This window comes from Apodemus sylvaticus, chromosome 5, assembly GCF_947179515.1.
Source record: "Apodemus sylvaticus chromosome 5, mApoSyl1.1, whole genome shotgun sequence".
Lineage (NCBI taxonomy): Eukaryota > Metazoa > Chordata > Mammalia > Rodentia > Muridae > Apodemus > Apodemus sylvaticus.
Window position 1 is genome coordinate 150,195,880 of NC_067476.1, and position 16,011 is coordinate 150,211,890.

At 45.4% G+C, this 16,011-nt stretch overlaps 1 protein-coding gene across 1 annotated transcript; it reads right to left on the reverse strand.

Annotated features, from left to right (window-relative positions):
• Positions 1–11,359: 11,359 nt before the first annotated feature.
• On the reverse strand, positions 11,360–14,435 carry LOC127684989 (WAP four-disulfide core domain protein 13-like). The gene is made up of 3 exons (XM_052181733.1): positions 14,303–14,435; positions 11,752–11,901; positions 11,360–11,415 (listed from the first exon to the last, which is right to left on the reverse strand). The coding sequence occupies exons 1-3, from the start codon at positions 14,433–14,435 to the stop codon at positions 11,360–11,362; spliced, it is 339 nt and encodes a 112-aa protein (XP_052037693.1).
• Positions 14,436–16,011: the final 1,576 nt, after the last annotated feature.

The following is a 16,011-nucleotide window of genomic DNA, read 5'->3' on the forward strand; positions in this document are numbered from 1 at the left end:
CCCTGAAAAAAATAAATTGGGGTGACCACCAGTCCAGACAGGTTCTCAGGTCATAACCCTGCCTGAGGCCACGTGGACTAGCAAGAGAAAACCCGAGACTAGAAGAACCTCGCCCAGGATCTCAGCCTGGGGCAGGAGACAGACAAACCCCACATGGGACCATGCGGTGGCCTAGGCAAGGAGCCAGCCCAAGATGACTACCAGTCTAGTGCCATGGGTCCAGACAGGGAACTAGCCTGAGGTGACCAGCAGTCAAACCCTGCACAGGCCTGAGGGGCAGAGCATGGCGGAGATGACCCTGCCTGGTGCCATAATGCCACAGCACTCCTGAGACCACTCCTGAGATGACCTCAGATAGTCAGAGACCCGGGGCGCCACAAAGAGGATCAAGTTATTGGTAGAGAAATAGATGGGAAAGAGAAACAGAAGGACATGGGCACAACGAAGAGGCAGAGCTGGAGACTGGAGGGTAGTGAGGAACAGTCAGATGTGAGTATTTGGGGATGCCATCTGGGACCATGGTGGCGTCCTGGCCTGTGCTGCCACCCGGGGCCTTGTCTGGGTCCATGGCTCTGCAGCAGCAGGGACTGTTACCAGCAAAGGCCCGACGGACGTCCCTGCTCCGGTCTGCCATCCAGGGACATGTTGATATCTGAGGGTTGTGCAGAACTGGCCCTACCCCTCACCTGGGTATCATTAGGACGTGGAGCACGAAGACAGGAGAGCTACCCTCACCACTCACCAGCTGCAGTACTTGGGACAGTGGGCCCTGAACATCACCAAGCACAGTAGTGCTGGCCCTTGTGGAAACTGTGGGTGAGCCGGCCTGAGGGGATGAATGTGGGAGAATCGGTCCTGCCATTTGTCTCCCACATGATGGCATGGGTGAGGGAGAGATACCTTTCTCTCCCCTCACCCCTTGCAACCTGTGGCAGGTGGGAGACAAGGCTTTGGGTTCATGAGAACAGTAAAGCTGGCCCTGCACCCCACCAGCTGTAGCACTCGGGAGGAAGATGTCTCCCCTCCTGCCTCTTGCCATCTATGACAGGCAGGAGAGCTGCCCCTGAGGCCATCAAAGTGGGAGATCTAGTCCTGTCCCTCACCTACTGTGGTACTTGAGAGAGCAGGCCCTGTACCTCACCTACGCTATACATAGAGCTGGCCCTGGATGTGAGGGATATGGGTGAGCCTGCTCGAGGGCGAGAGAACAGAGGCAGGAAGTTAGCTGGTGAGCTACGCAGGTCAGATGCCTGTCAGGCCCAGATCCAGGGCTCTGATTGGCCCACCCTAACATCCACCCCACTGATGAACTGCTGGAGTGTGTGAAGGGACCAATCCCACAGACCCAAAACTACAGGATCCCCATGACACAAGGCAACAACAAGATACCCGAGAGGGCCCCCAGTGAGGATCCAGAAGCTGGAGGCCTTGTACCAGGCCAACATCTCACTGTAATGAACATTTGTGAGCAAAGAAGTGTGGACCAAAGGAATACACTACAGCTTCCATAACAAGATTGTTTTTCTCTGTTGGTGGGGGGGTTGCAGAGGTGGAGGGTGGGTATGAGAGGAGCGGGGTGCGGGGGGAGGGGGCGATGAGTGGGATTGGGTTGCATGATATGAAATTCACAAAATGCCAATAAAAAGTAAAACAAAAATCAAACAAAAAATTAGTTATTAGTCAATTTCTTAATTTCATAGCATGCTCTGTGCTATTTATACTGTCTTCTAATTATTGGTGCTGTATTAGTGATAATTGACATGAAGTTTCCAAGCCCTTAAGAGCTGGGTGTTGTGGCTGTTGTAACTTAGATTTGTTTCTTCTCCCTGAGTGGTATGGGGATCAGGGCATTGCTTGACAAGAAGACTTTCAAATAACACAGGAAGAGAAATCAACACTAACGTGTGTCCAGAGTGCAACGCAAAACACAAGAACCATGCTAAACGCCAAGGCAGCATGGCGGCTCCAAAAGATCAAAACTCCTTAGCTACTGGATTAAAGATATTGAAACAAGGAATGGAGACATGACTCAGAGGTTAAGAGCACTGGCTTCTCTTCCAGAGGTCCTGGGTTCAATTCCCAGCAACCACATGGTGGCTTACAACCATCTGTGATGGAATTGGATGCCCTCTTCTGGCGTGCCTGAACACAGTGTGCCCACATACATGAAGGAGAGGTGAAAGGCAAGAAGATGGAGCTACAGAGATGGTTACATGGGTAGGAGCACTTGCCAAGAGAGCGGGAGGACCTGAGTTTGGATCCCAGCCCCCATGTGAAAAGCCAATTGTAGCCCAGCTTGCTGCAGCACACTTATTACCTAAGTGTTGAAGCAGAGTGGAGACAGGAGGATTGCTGGAGCTTGCGGGCTGCCAGCCTAGCTATGAGATCTGCAGGTGTCGTGAGAGATTCTGTCTCAAGAGAATAAGGCAGAGAGTGACAGAGGACACATGACATCATCCCCTAGCCTCTGTGCACACACATAGATGCATACATACATACACACACACACACACACACACATGTGCACACACATGTACACATATATGCATATACCTAACATACTCATATACTGCACATGCAAACATATACACAAAGTTCATTAGTTAAAAATGATCGATGGGTGGCTGAAAAGATGGCTCAGAAGCTAAGAGCTCTTGTTGCTCTTGTGGGAGCCTTGTGTTCACATTCCAGCACCTGCGTGGTCACTCACACCAGTAATTCTACTTCCAAGGGGACCAATGTACTCTTCTAACCTCCCGGAGCACAGGCACACACAATGCACATTGCTAACATTCAAGCAGAACACTCATGCACACAAGATAAATAAATCTAAGTTAATAACAACAGCAACAACATCCTTGGAAAGGACACAACAGAGCAAATTAATTCAGTTCAGGACCTGGACCGAGACACCAGCATCACACAAGGACAAAACCAACAATGCGGACAAGAAAAGCATCAGTGTGAATGAGCAAGTCAGCCACATGGAAAGTGGAATTCTTGAAAAACTGGAAATGCCATTTGGAGCTGGGACAGCAGAGGGCAGTAGTTCTGCTTCCATCTTGTCTGCCATCTTGTCTGCCATCTTGTCTACTATCTTGTCTGCCATCTTGTCTGCCATCTTGCACACATAGAGTGGCCTGTAGGCTGCTCATCAGGATTTCTCAAGCAGAACTGACCGTTGTTCTTACACTGAGGTCTCAGAACCACTGGACTCTCCTTGCTCTACGTTGCTTTGATGCTTCAGCCACCTATCAATCACTAAGCAAGAGGAGGAGAGGGGTGGTAACCATGGCCACTGCTGCATTTCAGACTAGCATCCCAGTGTGTGCTGCTCTCTTGGATGACGTCCTTATCCTTATCCTCTACTGTCAAGTGTAACCCTTCCTCTAGGCTGGCAACTCGTGCTACCCGTCAGAAGCTCTGGATGGAAATCTGGGTACCTGGTTCTTGTGCCAGCTTTTATTTAAAAGCCATTTGAAGCTGGCAGAATTATGGACCAGTGAGGAGAGAGAAATTTCTCTTTTCTTCTTGGAATGGTTTTATGTGGAAGAGAACTTTCCCCTTTACCTGACTTCTGAGGCTACTGTGGGTGTGAGCCTCTTACTCGTCATTAATAATGCTATGGGCGCAGGCAGGAATAGATTTCTTTCTTTGTCTGGGAGAGGTGAAACTTCCATAACTTTTCATGTTTCTCTATCAAGAATTAAAATGTTTTGTGGGGGAGGGGGGAAGAAAAAATGGAAATGTTGGAAATCAAAATTTCAATAAAATAAATTTAAAGACACAGTGGAAAACATTTCCAATAAATCTGATCGAGGGCAAGGGACTGGAGAGATAGCTCAGTGGTTAGGAGCACTGGCTAGTCTTCTAGAGGACCCAGGTTTGGGTCCCAGAACCCACATGGTGTCTGACACACCTGCTTCTGGCCTCTATGGGAACCGAGTGCACGTGTGGTATGCATTGACACACATGCAGGCAAAACACCTATATACATCAAAAATTTTTTTAATTAAAAATTTTAAAAACAAGTGGATGAGACTGAACAAATAATACTTTCAAATCTTGACAAAGAGACAATGACATTCATTTATTCTCTTGAATCACACCAAGCATTCTAAACACAGGCCATGGAGGCCTTGGTGTGGGTCTGCAAGGACATACAATACAGCAATCACTCACATAGACACACACATACACATGAATGAAAAATAAATCCTTTTTAAAAGTCCAGTATGGGCCAGGGAGTGGTGGCCCACGCCTTTGATCCGAGCACTTGGAAGGCAGAGGTAAGTGAATTTCTGAGTTCAAGGCCAGCTTGGTCTACAGAGTAGATTCCAGCCAGGACTACACAGAGAAACCCTGTCTCAAAAACAAAAAACAAACAAACAAAAAAAAAACCCAAAAAACAAAACAAAACAAAAACTGGCCTTCATTATAGCTGGGCGGTGGTGGCGTATGCCTGTAATTCCAGCACTCTGGGAGGCAGAGGCAGGTGGATTTCTGAGTTCGAGGCCAGCCTGGTCTACAGAGTGAGTTCCAGGACAGCCAGGGCTATACAGAGAAACTCTGTCTCAAAAAAAAAAAAAAAAAAAAAAAAAAAACCAAAAATTCAAAACAAAACAAAAATAAAATTCCAGTATGGCAATATTTACCCATTGATTGACATTTATGGTTATTAATGACATATGAGGATTCATTTCAATAATTCATTTCAAAGATTCTGTAGTTGTAAATTCACCTGCCCACCAAAAATTGTGTGCCAGCCTGGTACCAATGTTTCGGCAGTCTTTTAAGGATGTGTGTGCAGTGACAAACGAATCTTCCAGTGCTTGGTTGCGTCAGCCAATATTTCATTGGCTGAAGCCAGTGAGGAAGGGCTACATATTCCTTCCATAGATTCCAGGAGTCAAAGATCAATGCCCAGTCCTCCCGTGGAATGAATAATTGTGATGAACAATGTAATGTGCCATTATTACTCCCTTTTAACTTCAACAATGTTATGTATCACATATAAACATGTATGTGTACATGTACATGAGAAAATGCTCAGCTATATCCTGATGGAGAGCTTCTGGAACATTCTCTCTATAGACACCCAGTTCATCTGATCTATAGATGCCCAGTTAGTTCATCTGATCTATAGACGCCCAGTTCATCTGACCTATAGACGCCCAGTTAGTTCATCTGATCTATAGACGCCCTTTTCATCTGACCTACAGACGCCCAATTCATTTGATTAGGGTACCATGGCTACATCAGATCATCCCTGGAAATCAGTGGCCTCTTGGATCTGCTTAGCTAGTGATACCCTGCTCTGAGAAAGCCCTCGGCATTAAGATTGGCTATTATTCCTCATAGCAGCTATATGTTCTCAGTCTTCTTGGCCTCTGACGCTCCACATCTGCCCGGGCACCCTTGGGACCGCACTGAGATTGCACTGTATTTGCTGGGTCTTGCTCTCACAGACACCCTGACAGACACCTCCTTTCAGCGACCACATTCCATGCCAAGCCTCCTCTGAGGTGAAGAACTTAACTGGCCCAGCTTCTCCACCAGGCTGCATTCCTGCCTGGACACCCTCCCCACATGACTCAGGTGCTCCTCCTGTGCCAGGCTGCTCCCCCTGCCTTCCATCTCATTGGGAGCGTTTATCATCCTCCTCGGGGCAACTTTCCCTCCATACTGCCTCCTGCCCCTGCACCAGCAGGCATCCTCTGCACCTAGCTGGTTCTGCCCTGGGTGCCAACAACTCTCCCACACAGATGCCCTCCAACCTGTTCCAGCTCCGACGCCCACACTAGGCCCCTTGGACCCTTCTCCTCAGGGCAGATATCCACCTTGATCTGCCCTATCTAATGGCTTTAAGGTTGACTAGTTCTGTTTCTGAGGGGAGAGAAAGGGCAGAACATCTTTTATGAGAACATGTGTAAAAAAAGTAATGCTGAGAATGCTGAGATAGTCATTAAAGATTAATATTCTACCTGACCACTCTCGTGCCCACTCACTAAGTATCACTGAGGTTGAAAGAGAGTACATCCCACCCCCGAAGCTCCTTGTCTCCTTCCAAATCTCATCTCCTCAAATCCCCCAAAGGCTCATCTATTATTAACGGACTCATTCTTTCCTTCATATTTTCAAAAATATATTTCCTCATATATTGGGGCTTTGACAGACAGGGCCTCACTACTTAGCTCTGCATGTCCTGGAACCCAAAATGTAGATAATACCAGTCCTGAGCTCACAGAGATCTGCCTGCCTTTGCCTCCCAGGTGTTGGGATTAAAGGCGTGGACCACCATGTTTGGCCAAACACATCTTTTAATTACCATCTTCTTCTGTTCTGTGTAAACAGAGTCATTTCTAAAATACTTCTCTCTCTCTCTCTCTCTCTCTCTCTCTCTCTCTCTCTCTCTCTCTCTCTCTCTCTCTCTCTCTCTCTCTCTCTCTCTCTCTCTCTCTCTCTCTCTGTGTGTGTGTGTGTGTGTGTCTGTGATGTGATTTTAATTCCAGTGCCATTTATTGTATAGATAACCACAATATCTCTATTCTGCCATCTAGATTGCTTACAACTCTTTTTGCACGTGCATGTGTGTGCTGGCATGCAAGTGTGCATGCATGTTTGCGTGTGTGAGTGAATACACGTGAGAGTGTATGTGCTTGTGGAGGCCTGAGGTTGGCACTGGTCTTCACCCACTCCCCTCCTGACATGTTGAACAGGGTCTCTCAGTCGAACCCAAAACTACCCATCATGCTCTGCCGATCCATCATCTCTGCCTCCCAAACCTGGGATCACAAGCAGGACACCACGCCCCACCCTGCATGTACATGAACGGTGAGGATCCGAACCTGCTGTGCGGATCCTTCACCATGGAGCCAACTCCCAGTCCTGGGTGCCTTACATTTCTCAACACGCAAAAATGCTGTGAGCAAGCGTGTGTGTGTTTGCTGGAGTGCACAGTCGGGGGTTCTCACAGGTTATACGGCTGCATCCCGGCTGGTTAGGTTGCATGGTTTCTATATCTTCAGCTTCTGAATGCCAAACTATTTCTTAAAACATTTCCATGGGTTTGCTAGCTGCTGTTGATAGTGGGATGTTCTGTTGCTCCCTTTCTACGGCATCTGTCAGGACCTTTTCATGTTTACCATGCATGTAAGAATACACACATAACTGGGCAGTGGTGGCACATGCCTTTACTCCCAGCCATTGGAAAGCACAGGCAGGCAGATCTCTGTAAGTTCAAGGCAAGCCTCGTATATATATCAAGTTCTAAGCCAGGCAGGGCAACATAGAGAAACCTTGTCTCAATAAAAACGTATATGATTGTGGATGAAATTTGAATTTTTAATATTAATGAGGATAAGTTCCTTCTTTTATCTCTATTAACCATAGAGATATTTCCCATACTTTCCTATTCAGACATTTTCTTGCCTTCTCTGAGTGGCCTGGTTTTTTCTTGCCAGCTTTTGGAACTGGCCTTTTGGCAATTATAAGCATTATAAAATTTTCACACAATCTAGAAGAATCTCCCAAGATTTTTATTAGTTTATTAGTTTTATATGTCTGGCACTTTTTTCAATTTTTTTGTTTGGTTTTGGGGGTTTTGGTTTGGTTTGGTTTGGGGTTGCTGTTGTTGTTGTTGTTGCTGCTGCTGTTGTTGTTGTTGTTGTTTGTTTGTTTTTCCAAACAAGGTTTCTCTGTGTAGCCCCGACTGTCCTGGAACACTCTCTATAGATCAGGCTGGCCTCTAACTCAGAGACCCTCTTGTCCCTGCCTCCCAAGTGTTGGGATTAAAGGTGTGCACCACCATACCTGCAAAGTTTTAATTGTTTTATTTCTTTGGGGTGTTGGTTATCAAACCTAGAAGCATACATACTGGGTAAGTACTATACCACAGAGACACATCCCCACTCACCCAGCACCAATAATTTTTTTTAAACCTTTACCTTTCCTACCCCAGACATAGGACTCTTCTTTTAACTATATTTCTTCAACAAGTTCAGTTTTTAATTGTTCTTTTAGTGGGGTTTTGTGTGGCTTAGCTCCCAACGCTAGCTGTCATATAGGCCATGTTTATTCTAACTCTCAAATGTTTCCCAGAGAGTGTCCTAGCCAGTTGAATAGATATTTTGAAGGAACATTTAAAGATATTCTGCTGCAGCCACCAAGTTCCTGCTACTTCTCTACTGAGAACACTTTTATCAATAACTAAGTTACCTTTTTTTTACATAGTGATACATTATATTTCTATGTATTCTATTTGGTACAGTTTCAGATATTTTTATCATCCTGTGTTCTCCTCCTCGGCTATAGTATTGATGCTCTCTCTCTTAAATAATCTATATTTATTTCATCCTGATGATATTGATCTTCATTGCTTTATTAAACCACTTTCATAACTGGCAACGTTTTTAGATATGGATGCTGTATTCATGTGACATTTTGATGTGTATATATACTGTAAGATCATTAAATCAAGTTAAGTAAACACATCCAACACTATCTAGTTATCTATTTTTATTTATTTATGTGCCATGGGGTTGGGAGAGTGGGTATCCATGCTTGTGCATGTCTATATGGAGGTCAGAGGACAACTTTGTGAAGTTTTTCTCTCCCACCTTCATGTGGGCTCAGGATATTGGATGCAGGTAACCAGGCTTAAGCAGCAAACGCCTTTGCCAGCTGAGCTAATTTACTGGTGGCCCGTCACCATGTTAATGAGGACGTTAAAGTCTAGTATCAACAGTGGTGGCACACACCTTTAATCCCAGCACTTGGGAGGCAGAGGCAGGCAGATTTCTGAGTTCGAGGCTAGCCTGGTCTACGGAGTGAGTTCTAGGACAGCCAGGGCTACACAGTGAAACCCTGTCTTGAAAAACCAAAACCAAACAAACAAAAAAAAAAATCAAGTGCTTTTATTTGTTGGTCATTTGAATTTCTTCTTCTGAGAATTATTTGTCCTCCAACCTTCATGTGCATAAATAACAAATATAAAAAAGACCAGTGCTTACATTTTAATAAATGAACTTTTTATATATCTTATTTTACTATTAGTTTAATCATACTGTGGCCACCTTAATGTAAATCTATTAGACCTTTTAAAAAATGTCCATGTGCTGATTTATTTATTTATTATTTTTGGTTATTGGAGAAATACACTTAAATTATCTGCTGATCAGTCTTGCTATAATGTCAAACCAGGTAACTCTAGAGCAATGACTCTCAAACTTTCTAACCCTTTCATCCTTTAATACAGTTCCTCATGTTATGCTGATCCCCAGCCATAAAATTATTTCATTGCTATTTCATAACTGTAAGTTTACTAGTTATGGATTGTAATGTAAACATCTGTGTTTTCTGATAGTCTTAATCGACTCCCGTGAAAAGGTTATTCTACCAGCAAAGGGTCAGGACCCAAAAGTTGAGAACCACTGCTTTAAACCGTTCCAACCAGTAAAGCTAAAATCAGATACCTAGGGGGACTCCCAACCCACGCCTTTGAATACTAATCTTCTGAAGTGAATTAAGCAGGACGGCCATCAGCTCTGCGTGTTCCCGGGTGCACTGGAGGGGAGATGAACGTACTGTCCACCAGCGTTTGCCTCTCTGACTTCTTTTTAATTGCTCAACAGAAAACAGCCAGTGACTTTTGCCTAAAGCAATCGCTTCAAGCTAACCCAATACAACTTTAAGGGTCTGGCCCACAGTGCTTGTATCAGGGTTCTTTTTGCCCTGTGTTCCTCCCTAACCCAATTCCTCACTCAATCTTACCCTTGCCCTGTGATGGGCGACATCTTTCTGGAAGCTCAGATGCTGCTTGGTGAGGGGTTTAGCGTTGGGTCTGTATGTCCGTCCGTTCATCGCCAGCTTGCTAAGGGGACTCCTGAAGGCTCATCTACCAGTTTGTGCCTATTTATGCTCCTTTCCTATTTTTCAAAAAAACTATTTGTCGTTATTTCATGTATACGAGTGTTTTACCTGGACATAGATATAAGTAACACACGCATGCAATGCCTAAGAGACCAGGGCATTGGATCCCTTGAAACTGGAGTTAAAGATGGTTGTGCGTGCTGGGACCTGAACCTGGGTCCTCTGCAAGAGCAGCAAGTGCTCTTAACTGCTGAGAAGACTCTCCAGCCCCTCCTTTGCTGTTTTTCGCAAACTACTTGAGCCGTCCAGATTTGTGGGTATAAAAGGAGAAGCCAAGCAGGTAGGGCTGGCAAGTGAAGATGTGTCTGTAGCCCACAGCCTCATACTCAGTTCATCAGTCCACCCTGCTCCGTCTGTGGTTGAGGTAGAAGCAGGAGGAACCTGGCATTGCTGCCTATGACTTGTCTTGCCCTTCCCCAACCCCACTCTATGTTTATGATTTTCACTCTGCCATGTGCCCACTCTGTCTCATCCTCTGGGGTAAAATGAAGCATTTCTTCTTCCAGAGGCCTACCCGAGTGCCACAGCCCACGGAACATCTCTTCTCTATGTGTCAAGGCCCTGACCCTTTGGTCCCTTCTTGCTACACCCTTTTCTAACTTCTACCTGTTTGAATCATGTGACTTTCCCCTTCCTCGGTGAATATACTAAAAGTGACGCCCAGTGACCCCTGCACTCACCCAGTGACCCCTGCACTCATTTGAGGTAGATTCGAACACAATCTTCACGTACTGAGTTCTTGACAACCCTCTAGACATTGTTTATTCTTTCTGTAGCATTTTCTTACATTTGAAAAGACCCTTACAGCCCCCCCCAAACAATTGACTGAATCATAGTGACAATCAGGTAATGTTTAAGAGGAGAGCTTATTTAGAGCAAAAAATGCCATCTTTCAGTTCTGAATCATTGGTGTAGCCATATTTATGTAAGATTTCATGTCCATGGACTAATTAAATAAGGAAGTAACTTGTGGGGAACCTACTAGAATCAAGGGCCTGAGATAGTCTCAGGTATGGAGAATTCAAAATAACAGTATCCTTATTGGCCAAAAAGAACACTTCCCCCACCCCATATAAGCAGCTTTCTCTTCATTATGTCATGTCAATAGGCAAAGATAAATAGGTCTGGGAGTCTGGGTGAAAAGGATTAGACTGCTAAGGAGTGGGAAGTAGGGAAAATCTAGACCAGGAGGTAGGGGCTAGGGAACTGGGAGGAGGGGTGGAGTCAGAGAAAGTAGCTGGGGCAGCAACCATTCTGTAACTATAGACCAAAGGAGGACCTCAGTTCCTGGAACAGCTTATGGAGAAGGAGGTAGGCAGGGAAGACATTGTCTGGGCACCCTCACCCCTACCCCCACCTGATTCAAGAGGACGGTCCAACAGGAGGTTGGTCTTCCAACACTTTCCATGTGGCTTGAAACGACGCTGATTTACTGTACAACCACGGGCACCAAATTGCTGGTTTTATGGTTTGACTTTGCGCCCTCTAGAGGAGAAAGGGATAGGACGATAGCGGTCACACCACAGAGAGAAACAGACTTCTCTAAGGGTGATTATGACTGGGTTTTGTGGCTTAAAAGATGACCATATATAGTTTCTCCTACGGGATGATAACCCACTGGACATAGACATGGCTGCCATACTTTCTGGGGTTTGGCAAAATGAGGTAGGCCTGCAAGTGGAGACCCGGTGCCTGAAACCAGGATGGAGACACAGGGTTCCTCAGATTGGAAGGCACAGTACCATGCTGTCTCTTCCCACAGTTTGGGTTTCCAAGGTCTTGTAACCTGAACGAAGAGGGGAAGTGCTCTTCAGAACCTACCCGCCTCTTCCAGGCGCAAGCAGACATTGCCACAGAAGGCGTGGCAGCAGCGAAACTCCTCCTCACAGTCCAGGTGCGCCCTGCAGAAGCTTTTGCACTGGGTGCTGGTCGGCCGCGCCAGGCAGGGCTGCACTTTGGGCCTTGTTAAGACTGTGAAGGAATACATAAGCAGGATTCCCCTAACCAAGAGCATTTCTCACTATTGCCAGCAGCTCCAGTGTTCGGGGAGCCCCTTCTGCTTCCTCCCCCTGCCCAGTAGCCTAGCGATTTCTTATTTGGTTCTTGGAGGAAAGGGCCACTCCCGCAAGGCACTGTAATGTTATCCACATGGACTTTAAACTCAGAAACTTAAGTCTAATTCGCAAAGCAAAGAGGCCTTCATTTTCTCTTTATTTTACAGGGTGGGAGGAATTGGGTCCTGGTGTAGGAAAGTACCCGCCTCCTGGGAGTTGACTTTTTGATTCTTTATATTGTTACACACTCTGGATACTAAGTAGCCTGCAGAGATTTCCTTTAGGCTGTCTCTTTCTTCTATTTTGCTGTGCCAAAGCTTTATAATTTGAGGCCCTCTGCTGATTCTTTCCTTTATGTCCGGAACTAGTGGAGTCTTCTTTAGAAAGTTGTTGAGCCTGCAGCCTCAGGAGCCCATCCCCCAGCCCTCCTTTCCGCTAGATCAGTGGTTCTCAACCTTCCTAACGCTGGGACCCTTTAATACAGTTCTTCATGTTGTGGTGACCCCCCCAACCATAAAAAAATTATTTTTATTGCTACTTCATAACTCATTTTGCTACTGCTTTGAACCTTAATATAAACGTCTGATATGCAAGATATCTGATACAAGGCCCCTGTGAAAGAGTTGCCTCTTTGAGAGGGTCGAGACCCACAGGTCGAGACCCACAGATGGAGACCCACAGGTCAAGACCCACAGATGGAGACCCACTGCTCTAGGCATTTCAAAGCATCCTGCGCTACAATAAACATCTTAAAAGATGAATAATCTATTGAACAGAAGTAAAAATAGCTGATAAATGCATGGGGAAAATGTTATGTATCCCCAACCAAAATGGCAAACACTGCTTAGAAAGGTGAGGCAGGGGAAGGGGCCTTTAAAGTGGGTTAGTGGAAAGGGGGCTTAGCTCAGGTGCTGTGGGAATCAGAAGGGAGACCCTGCAAAACTAATAGAATGACCACAACACCCCACCATGTTATCCTTGGGAATATCTCCCAGGAATCAGAACACCCTACGATAGATACTGCATACCCGTGTTCATGGCAGCAACAGTCACAAGTCAATGTATAGAATTAGCCTAGGGTGCCCATCAATGAATAAACTGTATATAAACAGATATAATATGCTATTAATATATAATACATTATAATATATAATATATGACATATGATATATGATATATATGATATACGATATGTGATATCGTATATATAACATATTATTGATAGTATATAATAATTATACAATATGCATATAATAGAATTTGTATACATTTTATTCCTAAAAAGGATGAAATGAATGGAGGCAGACATCACCATGTTAAACAACAGAAGTACAGCTCAGCAAGGCCAGTGATGTCTGTTTTCTCTCATATGCAGAAGCTAGTGATTTTAGAGCAATGAGGGTTGGAGTGTCTTACTTGGGGGGGGGGGAAGAGACCCTGTGGGAGGAAGGATGGAGAGAAGCTGGCGGGGGGGGGGGGAGTGCTGTGATTAAAGTACCTCATCTACCATGTGAAAATGTCATGCCAGAACCTATGTTTTGTACAAATAATATATGTTAACGTTTTAATACAAAGAATCAGGGCCCTTTTCAGACAACCAGAGTTAAGAGTCTCAGCCTCCAAAGAGACAACTCACAACTGTCTCTAACTCCAGTTGTGGGGAATCTGACACCCTCTTCTGGCCTCTGTGGGCACTGCATACATGGGATGCTCAGACATTCATAGAGGAAAAACACCCTCAAAACAGCTTCCCAGAAACTCCGCTTTCTCTCAAAATGTTCCTCCTTTCAGTCTTTATCCATCTCCCTTCCACTCAGTAGAATTTTTTAAATTACTATGGGACTTCTATAAAACTCACATCATCTTTTCTCTCACTGTGGCCAAGGTTCTAAAACACCCAATTCCCTTTAAATGGTGGAGGCACATAGTAATAAATCATTCAAAACCCTTTGTCAGTTTCTGGAGATCAGAACTGCGAGTACCAGCTCCCAGCAGTTTGAGCTAGAAGCCTTCCAGGCGGCCTCTAAAATTCCTAGAACTGTCTACAGATCAGTGTCCTCCCAGACAGAAGCAGTGTGACTGCCACAACCCCCCCCCCCCAACAGACATAAAAATAATGTCTTACTTGCAGCACTGGGACACCCTCCAGGTTGAGACCTAAACATTTGGTTTCCTTCCAGTGTCCTGGCTTTCAGAATGAGGGATGTTGTGGGGTGCCCAGCCCACCCCTGCTTCCTCTCTGAAACGGGACTAGAGAAGGGTTAGGAGTATTCATTTTCTGCCCAGTCCCCACTTTGAAGCCCATCCAAAATACCTACTGTAATCAGGAATTTGTATTTCAGAGAAAAATCTGTCCTTCCATCTTGCCCACGCTGGCAGCCCTGACATGCCGAGGAGTAGTAATAGCATCTGGAGGACCACTTGCCACTTCATGAAGCCAACCGTGGGCATCAGGCTGCAAAGCTGGCAGGAGACTCAGGGTTGCCACAGGACCTGCTAGGGGCACAAAGCATCCCTGGTGGGGAGGTGGGAACCCCAGGCCTCCCATGGCCTCCCAGTGCCCTGCCTGGTTTTGTACCAAGTCCCCACTCCATCCACATTACCATCTGGCCTGAGGTCAGCTCTTCACAATGTCCTCTCGCCTTCTTTTCCGTTGCCCAGTGGAGCCGGCCACACCTTTACATGTTTGTGTTTGGGAAATGTTAAAAGCAGGAAAGCACAGGAAAAAATAGAGGCTCTTAGTTATTCATTACCTAGGGCTGAGCGCTGGTGATCATTTAGGAAGCCATTCAGGTTTTCCGCTCTATCAACATGCAGATCCCCTTCATCTACACCTAATTAAGTCACACATTTTTCATAAAGTTTTCATTACATTACACCTACTGATTTTAATATTTGTCATTTAATCACATATTTATTTTCTATAATAGAATTCTTTGGAGCAAGTGCTATTTTTTCTTGTGTAACACACACCACACACACACACACACACATGCACACAAATCCTTACTGAATTTTCACCCAGTGAACACACCCATGTAGGCATCACAAGGTTTCATGTCTAGTCCCTGGACTGGGAAAGTCAAATAAATCAAGGTCAAGTCATGAGTCCATATTTATGTAAACTCAATTGGAGTAGAATGAGAGTTTGTAGAAGAAAGGATTGAACCAGTGTCAGGTGAAAGGATGAGGAAAAATGATGGACCCCGCAATGGGGACTGATGGGCCCCGTGATAGACGCTGCAATGGAGTCCACAGTTCTCTTAGGGAAGGAATCCATGCCTGAGCTGACTTGCTTGTTCTGTCTTACCATGTGATTCCTGGTCACATGTTTGAAAAATGTTTTCATTAGTTCTTTGAGAATTTCATACCATGTATTTTGATTATATTGAGCCCCAACTTCTCCACTTAATGACTCCCAAATCCATCCCTAATGTCCTGTCCTCTTTTTCTTCTCCCATAACTCCTCAACTCCAGTTTGAACTACTTACATCTCCTGGATGTGAGCCCATCCACTGGAACACCTGGGCCCTACCAGGGACCCTAAAAGAAACCACCCCCCGCTCTTTCATTAGGGCTGGGGGCTTGTGAACTCCTTTCTACTCCATGATAGAATGATGTCTGGTAGCTCTTGTGCAGGCGACCACAGACACTGAGAGTTCATGGCATGTCCCGAAAACACTGTTTTACTTGGGCCTTCCCCAACCTCTGATGATTTGACCCGCTAACAAGCCTGTCACGCAGATGCCAGGGCAATGCTTTTGAAATTCACAGTCTTCAGAACCATGAGCCAAAGAATCTCTGTTCTTTATGAATCATCACCTAGCCTGGGATAGCCCAATTACACCAATAGGAAAGAACCAAGACAATGATGGTCAACAGGTAATGGGATGATTGGCCACGGGACAAATTGAAGCCACGGGCCAACCACCAGGATGCCATGGGGTCTTAGCATCCCTGCTGCCATGGTCCTGCTTAAGATGAAGTTCAAACCAGTTGTGAGGACAGCATCAGATGAACTCTGACT

Excerpts from the sequence above, each read along its gene's own strand:
- LOC127684989 (XM_052181733.1), bottom strand. The coding sequence starts at position 14,435 with ATGCCCACGGTTGGCTTCATGAAGTGGCAAGTGGTCCTCCAGATGCTA. Across the intron at positions 11,902-14,302 it reads AATACAAATTCCTGATTACA|TCTTAACAAGGCCCAAAGTG; the intron begins GTAGGTATTTTG and ends ATTCCTTCACAG. Across the intron at positions 11,416-11,751 it reads CTTGCGCCTGGAAGAGGCGG|AGGGCGCAAAGTCAAACCAT; the intron begins GTAGGTTCTGAA and ends TTTCTCCTCTAG.